This window comes from Anopheles merus, chromosome 3R (genome assembly GCF_017562075.2).
Source record: "Anopheles merus strain MAF chromosome 3R, AmerM5.1, whole genome shotgun sequence".
In the NCBI taxonomy this organism is placed as follows: domain Eukaryota; kingdom Metazoa; phylum Arthropoda; class Insecta; order Diptera; family Culicidae; genus Anopheles; species Anopheles merus.
This window is the reverse complement of record NC_054084.1, coordinates 9974166-9983852: the sequence shown is the minus strand read 5'-3', so window position 1 is coordinate 9983852 and position 9687 is coordinate 9974166. Positions and strand designations below refer to the sequence as shown.

The 9687-nt window shown below is 52.2% G+C and overlaps 1 protein-coding gene across 2 annotated transcripts; it reads left to right on the top strand.

Moving 5' to 3' along the window:
- The first annotated feature begins 3217 nt into the window (after positions 1 to 3217).
- Positions 3218 to 8744, top strand: LOC121596161 (ring canal kelch homolog). Of its 2 annotated transcripts, none has more exons than XM_041920854.1 (5): positions 3218 to 3807; positions 4096 to 4248; positions 4369 to 4770; positions 4849 to 4945; positions 5022 to 8744. In XM_041920854.1, exons 1-5 carry the CDS (start codon positions 3677 to 3679, stop codon positions 8736 to 8738), a joined length of 4500 nt encoding a protein of 1499 aa, XP_041776788.1. In that variant the 5' UTR covers positions 3218 to 3676; the 3' UTR covers positions 8739 to 8744. The 2 variants fall into 2 exon arrangements, with proteins under 2 accessions (XP_041776788.1, XP_041776789.1); XM_041920855.1 differs by having other exon boundaries at positions 5022 to 6149.
- Positions 8745 to 9687: the final 943 nt, after the last annotated feature.

The window sequence follows — 9687 nt, the reverse complement described above, 5'->3', positions numbered from 1 at the left end:
TGCGATTATCAGCGAGTTTTGAGTTCGCCATGGGGTGTGGTTAAAGACTAATTAGCATGGTCCGTGCCTCTTCCTCAGCCTAGTCCTAGCCCTCAGTTTTAACAGCCAATTCCGAGGAATGTGTTCCACTTTCCATTACGATGGTACGATGGTGGCGGAGAGTGTCTGGAGGTCAATACACCCCGGCACAGTTAGGCCGTGTAATGAGGGTTTGTGGAGAGAGCGACCCAAGCGAGAGGGGGGGGGGGGGGGAGGAGGGTGGAATGCTGCCCAGATCGATGGGACAGTTGTAGGTATTCCGATACCTCGTGCCACGACTCAACTCTCACTAAGCCGCAGCTCAACCTGGATATGGCGGGACTGAAGGGAAGACGCCCATGCTGCTGATGTAAGCCTGTTGGACTTCCTCAACGTTGGAGCTGTGTGTAGGCTGTGCATTTTGGTAACACGAGAACAATTTGTCTGGCGACGGAGTGTGACGTCGACCGCAATTCTGAAGTGACGTTTCACGGCCGACGGCTTCACTGCACGCGATTCATTTTCTCGCTCTCACTTGCTCGTCCCTGTTCAGGTGCTCTGTCTGGTTGCTTTCTATTTCAGCCTGTTCTACCCCGGCAACATGCGTAAGGATTCGTTCGGCAAATCATAAAACCACAGAGTCTCTTTTTTCGCACAAATTAAAGTTGCCTCGAGAGTATTCCCGAGCATTCCATATCAGGCGATTGCATCTTGAATTATTTTGTCTGATTTGAGGCTTCTTGCAGGCAGTTGAGCTCAAAAATAGGACTCACAGCAACAAAAAAACAGAATCAGGACAAACTTCTCCTCTTCTAACTCCATGTGAATCACGACCGACATTTTCTCTGCATGGTTGCGAATTAAATATATGCTAGCAGAGGCGACACGCGCTTTTTTGTGCGCCTCCCCAGTTGGCGTATGTTGGCCGCCGGTAAAGTAGTCCGCAACGCAATCACCGCACTGGCGTACGGCCGCGTTGATAATAATAAAAATAACTCGCCACACGCGTTCGGATTAGCGTGGCGTTGCGCCAATAAAAGAATTTGAGTATTGTATGCACACAAAAAAAAATGCTATTACGGATTGTGCCAGATTAGTGTAATTGTTCTGGAATAAATTGAAATTAAGGTTGTGTGTATGTGAGTGGGCCAAGGCTGGAATTTCATCATTTGGTGTAAAACTTGAAGGCTGGCTTCCTCCTTGTGAAACATGCCGCCACTGCGGAGCAAATGCAAAACTAAAACGCACATCACACGTGATCGATTCCGTCAGTAAAAATGTGTTGCGTTTCGCATCGAGAACGGTGAATAACAACGTGCTTTTATGGATGTTTTTAATAAGATGTTATTTTTCGGCAACTATGAACGATGGCGATGATAATGGTTACCTTGAACGCTGTTTTTCACGTGACAAATCACATCACAGAGTTGCTCGGTTTTATTCGTTTTGCGCAAAACAACTGCGCGATCGATTTGAAATTGATCAACGGGAATATATACACATCCTGACATTCGTAACCGCGCGATAATTCCGTGTCGCGTGTGCTCCCGCGGGAAAAGCTAATCTCTCGCGCCGATCGCTCAGAGCCCTTTGCCTTTTTGGCTATTAATAATGGTTCGTTGCTAGTTTATTTACTGCAAATAGGTTTATGGGTTGTTGTTGGTGTTTTGTGCCGGTGTATGCAACTCGAAACGATCGGTGCTTCTTGATAGCGCTGGAAACAAGCTTCCTATTATTTAGCAACGGACAATTATTTCATCAGATTTTTCAATCCCCGTAAACCCCAGGCAGGCACGTGGTGCGATGATGATTGTAACGGTCGGGGGTGTAAAAAAAAAAAGTGCACTGAGGATGAAAACAGATTACTACAAAGTGGAATTCACAGCAAAGCATGTTGTGCTTTGGCAGCAAAAAGTTATTTTGCAGAATGTCGTTGGTAATTGAGATCCTAAGCAGGTTGAGAAGGGGGAAAATGGAATAGGGTACCAAACTGAGGTTCTACTTCAATTTAACCACGATACTTTCTAACAATATCGTTTGCAGCCTTGTTATGAATGTCTTGTTTTGTTAATTGAACAAATATCCCCTTTGTTCTAATTCAAGGCATTCAAGGGAAGTTTTCGACGAAGGATTTTGCGACTGGGGATATTGCGACCAAGAAGGTTGCGACCAAGACTTTTGGGACCAAGAAGTTTGCGACCAAGAAGTTTGCGACCAAGAAGTTTGCGACCAAGAAGTTTGGGACCAAGAAGTTTGGGACCAAGAAGTTTAGAACCAAGAAGTTTGCGACCAAGAAGTTTGCGACCAAGAATTTTGCGACCAAGAAGTTTGCGACCAAGAGTTTTGCGTACATAGATTTTGATGTACTTGGCAACTTTGTGAGGGGCGCTTGGTGCATTCGAGGTTTGAACCCATGTAAGTGTTATGGAGGCGTTTTAAGGCGAAATGCGATAAGTGAGCCAACCTGCGCAAACAGTTCGGCTCCGACTGGCTGGTCACTCAGCGAGCCGAGAGGCCACTCAGCACGATCGGAAGGACGATCGTGCTCTCTTGGAATAAGGCGGCCGAGCGGGACGGTCACACACAAAAAGGGCTTAGGATTAAAAAATTAAATTATTGTATTGTTTTAAATAAGTATAACATCATTTTAGCCAAGCCCCGCAATATCACAAAAGTAAGGCATGTAGTTACGTCGTGCTCGACGAAAGTTAACAGCTTATTAATTAAGCAATTAATACGTATTAATACACGATGCGCAATCTCAGATTGCGCATATATTCGTTTTATCAAAACATATGTCATTTCGCGTAGCCAACCCTGAGCTATAAACGTCATTTCCATACAATTTCAGATTGCGCCAAGATTGCGCATAAATTTTCATTATATGTCCGAGATATATAATTTTTTTTTGACAGATAAATATATCAAACCGATCCGTTTGACAGATAAATATATGCGCAATCTGAGATTGCGCATCGTCTATTGCTACGGTAAAATAAAAGAAAAATAAAAGAAATAGTAAAAACTTCCCAATAATTGTATCCGGTTTTAGTCTAATTGAACATAAAACCACAATTAGCTCACGCGGACACATTTGCTCCCATTCCCATAATCAAAACAAGCCTCACGCTTCAACATACGCTCGCTGTGTGTGGACTGCGCTTAACCATCGTCACACTGCGGATCCGTCACCTGTATGAGTGTGTGTGTGTGTGTGTGTGTGTGCTCGTGTTTGCAAAGAACCAAACGCACGGAAACTGCGTCTGCACTGGAAAAGTCCGAAAAAATCGAATTTCCCGCGACAAACAAAGCAAAGCGCGGTGTAGTATGCATTGTGCCTGACCAGGGAAATTACCGTGACCGGATGAGCTGTGTAGAATAATCGCCATCGCTGCACAATTGGGCACGTTTCTGTCCAGCTGCTACTGCACACCAATGTTGGTTCAGTTTGTGTGTTTGTGGGGTGTTGCTGTGTAGTGCGTCGAGCGAACTTCCGGACACTGATTTTCTAGCACCGCATTTCTTTGTCGGGAATCGTACCGCAAGTGCAGCTCATAATGCAGCTCCGTGCGTTGTAAATCGGAAACAGCGAGAAAAGGAAACAAGCAGAGAAGCCAGCAGGAGCACACAAGACACTCTCGGTTCCCCTCTCCAGTGTATGCTATCATTCATACAGTACACACTAGGAATCATGAGCAGCCTGGGCAACGGCAACAATCAGCACAACATCAACAGCAACACCGGAAGCAGCCAAAACTCGGCCGCAGAAGGCACGATGGAGCGTGGAAGGTAGGATGGAAATCAAAGCAGTCCGCGTTTTCCTTCTCAAACCATCGGCCTGGAGACGAAAGTTGATGTTATCGATTTTCTGCCCTCTGTGTTTGCATGTGTGTGTGTATGGTGCGAGAAAGTGTGAGAGTGTGTTAGTGAGATGCGAGGCAATGTTTTGTTTACATTTTTCCGTTCTTCGTGTATCCAGCTTAGAGGAGATTCGAGAAGAAAAAAACACTCGCTCAAGGATAGCGAACCAATTATGAAATGATTATTTAACACCATTGCGCTTCTCCCTCCTTCCAGCTGCATCCTGGTGCGTTATGCAAGCCAAAACTCGCTGGACGAAAGCTCCCAGAAGCAGCTGCCACGGTCGAACGGGAAGGAGAAAACGACCGGAGCGTACCGTAACAACATCCACACGCAGCGCTCGTTCGAGGCCATGAACATGATGCGAGAGTACGTAACCCAATTCCCACGCGACATCTGCCACCTTGTTCAGACCTCAGCCCGCTGTCCCCGTGTAACTCAGCATAACGCGTTTTCCCATTCATTTTGCATTTATTTGCACCTTTCTAGACAAAACCTGCTGTGCGATGTGGTGCTGGTGGCGGAAGGGATCGAAATCCCGGCGCACAAAATGGTGCTGGCCTCGTGCAGTCCCTACTTCTACGCCATGTTTACCGGGTTCGAGGAGAGCCGGCAGGATCGGATCACGCTGCAGGGGGTGGATCCGCGCGCCTTGCAGCTGCTGATCGAGTACGTGTACCGGGCGGTGGTGGAGGTGACGGAGGACAATGTGCAGATACTGCTGACGGCGGCCAACCTGCTGCAGCTGACCGATGTGCGCGATGCGTGCTGCGACTATCTGCAGACGCAGCTCGATCCGAGCAACTGCCTGGGGATACGCGATTTTGCCGACATCCACGGCTGTATCGATCTGCTCAACTATGCGGAAACGTACATCGAGCAGCATTTCTCGTGAGTATCAGAGTTGGAGTTGCAGTAAGGTGGGAAGGAATGTAATTAAAATGACCACATTGATGTTTAATTTCACAGGGAAGTGGTACAGTTTGATGAGTTTCTCAATCTCACCAGTGACCAAGTGGCACATCTGATCAAGAGCGACCGTTTGTCAGTTCCTACGGAGGAGAAGGTACGAGCAGGCGTTTTGCTTTCTCTCTTAAAACAACCATTTCTAATACCATGCTTCTAATCATCCTCTCCAAAAGGTGTATGAATGCGTCATCACTTGGATACAGTACGATGTGAGCGGGCGCCAGCACCATCTGGCCGACCTGATGGAGCACGTCCGGCTGCCCCTGCTCTCCCAGGACTATCTCGTGCAGTACGTCGAGAAGGAGCAGCTCATGAAGGGCGACCTCCAGTGCAAGGACTACATCATCGAGGCGCTCAAGTATCATCTGCTGAAAGGCGAGCAGAAAACGTGCTTCAAAACACCCCGCACCATACCGCGGCAACCGGTCGGCCTGCCGAAAGTGCTGCTCGTGATCGGTGGCCAGGCGCCGAAAGCCATCCGCTCGGTTGAGTGTTACGATTTGCGGGAGGAGAAGTGGTACCAGGTGGCGGAAATGCCCACGCGCCGTTGCCGGGCGGGACTGGCCGTACTGGGCGACAAGGTGTACGCGGTCGGCGGGTTTAACGGTTCGCTGCGCGTCAAAACGGTCGACGTGTACGATCCGGTGCTGGACCAGTGGACCACCAGCCACAACATGGAGGCGCGCCGCTCGACGCTGGGCGTCGCGGTACTCAACCACTGCATCTACGCGGTCGGCGGGTTCGACGGCTCGACCGGGCTCAGCTCGGCGGAAATGTTCGACCCGAAGCGGCAGGAGTGGCGCCTGATCGCTTCCATGTCGACGCGCCGCAGCTCGGTCGGGGTGGGGGTAGTGAACGGGCTGCTGTACGCCGTTGGTGGGTACGATGGCGCCTCCCGGCAATGTTTGGCGTCGGTCGAGCGGTACAACCCGTCCACCGACACCTGGACGCAGATTGCGGAAATGTCGGCAAGGCGTAGTGGGGCGGGCGTGGGCGTGCTGGACAACATTCTGTACGCGGTGGGCGGTCACGATGGGCCGCTGGTGCGCAAATCGGTCGAAGCGTACGATCCGGCCACGAACACGTGGCGCCCGGTCGGTGATATGGCGTTCTGCCGGCGCAATGCTGGCGTCGTTGCGCACAACGGAATGCTTTACGTGGTCGGTGGGGACGACGGGCTGTCGAATCTGGCCTCGGTCGAGGTGTACAGCCCGGAAACGGACAGCTGGCGCATCCTGCCCTCGTCGATGAGCATCGGCCGCAGCTACGCCGGTGTGGCAATGATAGATAAGCCCTTGTGAAGCGAGCAGCAGGGCGCACGGGCCGCCCCCAAACAATCCTTCTCCTCCCATCATCACACCACCACCTACACCCGGTACGCGAACTGTGCAGCCCTGCAGAATGAAGCGGCGAGTTTACCGGCCGCCGGTGCCAACGACGACGAGAACAGCCAGGCGGAAGGGCTTAACCCGGAACCGGCAATGAACAATGCGCCAAACGGCAACAGTGTGCACTACGAGAACATTTACGAATCGATCGAACAGTTTGCTCCCTTGAACGGTGGTGGAGGTGGGGCGGGAGTCGGTGGTAACGGTGCCCCTGCGGGTATCCCTGCTGTCTCGAATCCGGCGCCGCAACACGCGGCCGCCAATCAACCACAGCCCGGTCCGTCGGGGCGTTCGCTGAATGGCGGTGCTGCTGCATGCATTCCGCCCCCACCGCCCAGCATGCTGCACAGCATGCAGCAACTGTACCACCCGATGGCGTACCGGAACGAGCTGTACGATCGAACAGCCGGCTATGATGTGCCACGGGGTCGACCGGCTCCAAGCTACTACCAGAATCCACCACCCGTGGCCGGCTCCTCCAATGGGCGGTATGCTAACCTTCACCTGGATCTAAACCGTGCCCGCTATCCGGTCGGCTCGGCCGCGCCGCAGCAACCGCGACCGCCCCGGCAGCGTAGCTTCGACGACACCGAATCGTACCATTACTATCGCTGCCACAGCCAATCGAACGGCGTCGCCAAGTGCGATAATTTGTACGAGCGCGTACGAGAGGAACCGGCCTACCAGAACACGGGCTCGTTTGCACCGGCGGCCAATCGGGCGGCGGGTCTTTTCGGGCGGTTCGATGTGATCGGGCACGGCGTTGGGCGCATCGAGCGCCATCTGAGCTCGTCCTGTGGCAACATCGATCACTACAGCCTGGGCGGACACTATGCGGTGCTTGGCCACAGTCATCTCGGTACGGTGGGCCACATACGGCTAAACCAACCGGGAGCCAATGCACCAGGGAGTGTGGTAGGAGGTCCAGCAGGCACTAATGCCCCGTACTGTGCGAACGGCACAGCGAATGCGCAGCCAAACGCAACCAAGGACTCGTCGTCGGTGAACGTGAAGAGCTTTTTCAGCTGTCTCGGGGGCGAAAACTCCCAATCGATGAACAATCTCAACAAACCATCCACCGCGAATGGAGCGGCGGGTGGCAGTGTGAACGCGGCGAACGGGAGCGACAGTACGCTGGCAGGCGCAGCTGGAGGCGCAGGAGGAGCATCGTCGGGAGGAGCTTCGGGAGGAAACGGTGGACAGGGCGGAAGCATTATGGGCGGATTGGCGAGTGCCGCCGCTGTTGGTGTGAGTGGTGTGGGCACGGGCGGCACGTTGGGAGGCAAATCAACCGGTGCCATCCCGAAGATAAGCCGAAAGTCGAAACAATCGCAACAATCCGCTGCCCAGGAGCCGACTGCCAACGTTCCCGCGCCACCGTCACTCGCTTCCGTCGGTGGCCTACCGCCCGCCGACCTTTCCGCGGCCGATCCTATGTACGCGAACGGAATGGGCGGGCGTGTGACCAAACCGTCCCTACAGTGGCTGCTGGTGAACAAGTGGCTCCCGCTGTGGGTCGGTCAAACGCCGCCGGATTACAAGTTTATCGATTTTAACTTTATGTTCTCGCGCAACTGTGACGGCTGCTCGACCGCCGGTGGAGCCCATGGCCAGCAGCAGCAAGAAATTGTACGGTATGGAGCGATTGATCAAGCCGATTACATTCCCCCGGCACGCGAGTACCCCACAATGACGGGCAGCTACCCGCGAGTGCTGCGCAATACGCCCCAGCTAGCGCGGTTGCGCGAGCACGAGTATGAGAACGTGCCACTGAACGATGGTCCGGGCCCGAGGGGGTCGGCACCACGTGCCGGCCCTGCGCTGCAACCGGTGCGAGCCCGCTCTGAAAGTCCTAGCCGCGTCGGAGCGGATCCACTGCGCAGCTGGGCGTTTAACTTCGAGAACAACACCTTCCGTCCAGCACGCAGCCCGGCGCTATCGGTGGGCCCCTCTGGAAGTGCCACAAATGGGACGCCTAAACCGCGCGAAGTACGCCGCATTACCGATGGAACGTTCGGTGTGCGCGATCTTCAACGGCAACCGGACGGCGAGGAACCGGGCCCGAGTGGATTGGCCGGCAAGTTTGCTGCTGCGGCTGCTGCTGCTGCTGCTGGTGTGAAGCGTGCAACCGAACCGGACCGTGACGATGGCCGGCTATCGTCAGCATCTTCCTCGTCCGATTCAGACAACTTTGCGATCGAATCCCTTGCGGCGGAATCCGGCGGACAGCCGGACGAGGAGGAAGAAGAGGATGGTAGCACCCGGTCGGCAGAGGTGCTGCGTGTGGAGAACGGTGCCCGTGGCGGCGGAGGAAGCAACTCTACGGAGAAGGGGAACGCTGGCAGCTCATCGAACGATACGTCCGACTCGCTGAACTATGACGGGCCGGAACCGGAAGCAGCAGATCGGTCCCTTTCCGAGGACGAGGACGAGCAGGCAGCCTGCTGCGGTGCGGTGGTGATCGTGGAGGAAGAAGCGCCCGAAAATACCGTATCAGAATAAGGGGGGGGGGGAGGGGGGAGGGGGAGGGACACAATTTACACATGACAATTTACAACATAAAAAAGTGTGGTCATACGAGAGAGAAAGAGAGGGAGAAGGATAGTGCAGTTATTTCTCCAGTTTAGCATTTTAAGTGTAGGCCTAATTTTACAATGTTTACTACTCTTCCTGTGATTACTAATATGCGCGCCCCATGCGTGCGTGCGTGCGTGTCTCGGAGAGGCTTTAGAAGAAATTTTTACAAAAGGAACACTCCTTCACCCCCTTGATATCTCCTGCAATGCAAGCAACTACTGTGTTACACTTACTTGCTCAATATTTATTAACTTTCTTGTTCGCTGTTTCGCCTTGTGCCGGCAGCATGTTCTTTACCTACGAAACTTAATTTATTGGCGCTCAGAAAGGTCCCTCCTGTTTTTTTTTTTTCTCTCGCGATAGTGATATTTCCCAATTCCTTTGACGAAAAACGAAAAAAAAAAAACGCGTGTCAGAAAAGGTAGAACGCAATACAATAATGCAAAAGAAAAATTACACTGTTACCTACTTGAGGGGGGAAACTAAACACTAAATGTCGATTTTAACCGTTGTAGTATATAGTAAGTAAATTCCAATCTATACACATACATCTAAAACGTACAGCAGTGAGTGAGAACCGATCGACAAGGAAATCTGAACCCCTTAGCACAGTGAGTTTTAGGCAGTTAGTGAGTGTTTACAGGATTACACACAACCGAGGAATGGCCGTTTAGATAGTTTGGTAATTTGGTGTTTGCAAATGGATAGCAGAAGACTGGAAGAAACTGAAGAGAGTTGGCAAAAGTCATTCCAGCAAGCGGTCCGGTGTGGTAGGCGTTTATGATTCATTCCCGAATTTAACTGTAATGTGGCAACGAAAAAGGCAACGTAAAGGAAAGCAAAACAAAAGAAGAAGAAGAAGAAGAAGAAGAAA

Bases quoted from the DNA above. Each gene is read 5' to 3' on its own strand.
- LOC121596161 (XM_041920855.1), top strand. From the start codon at position 3,677: ATGCTATCATTCATACAGTACACACTAGGAATCATGAGCAGCCTGGGC. The intron at 3,808-4,095 runs GTAGGATGGAAA...CCCTCCTTCCAG, and splicing joins GGCACGATGGAGCGTGGAAG to CTGCATCCTGGTGCGTTATG. The intron at 4,946-5,021 runs GTACGAGCAGGC...CCTCTCCAAAAG, and splicing joins CAGTTCCTACGGAGGAGAAG to GTGTATGAATGCGTCATCAC.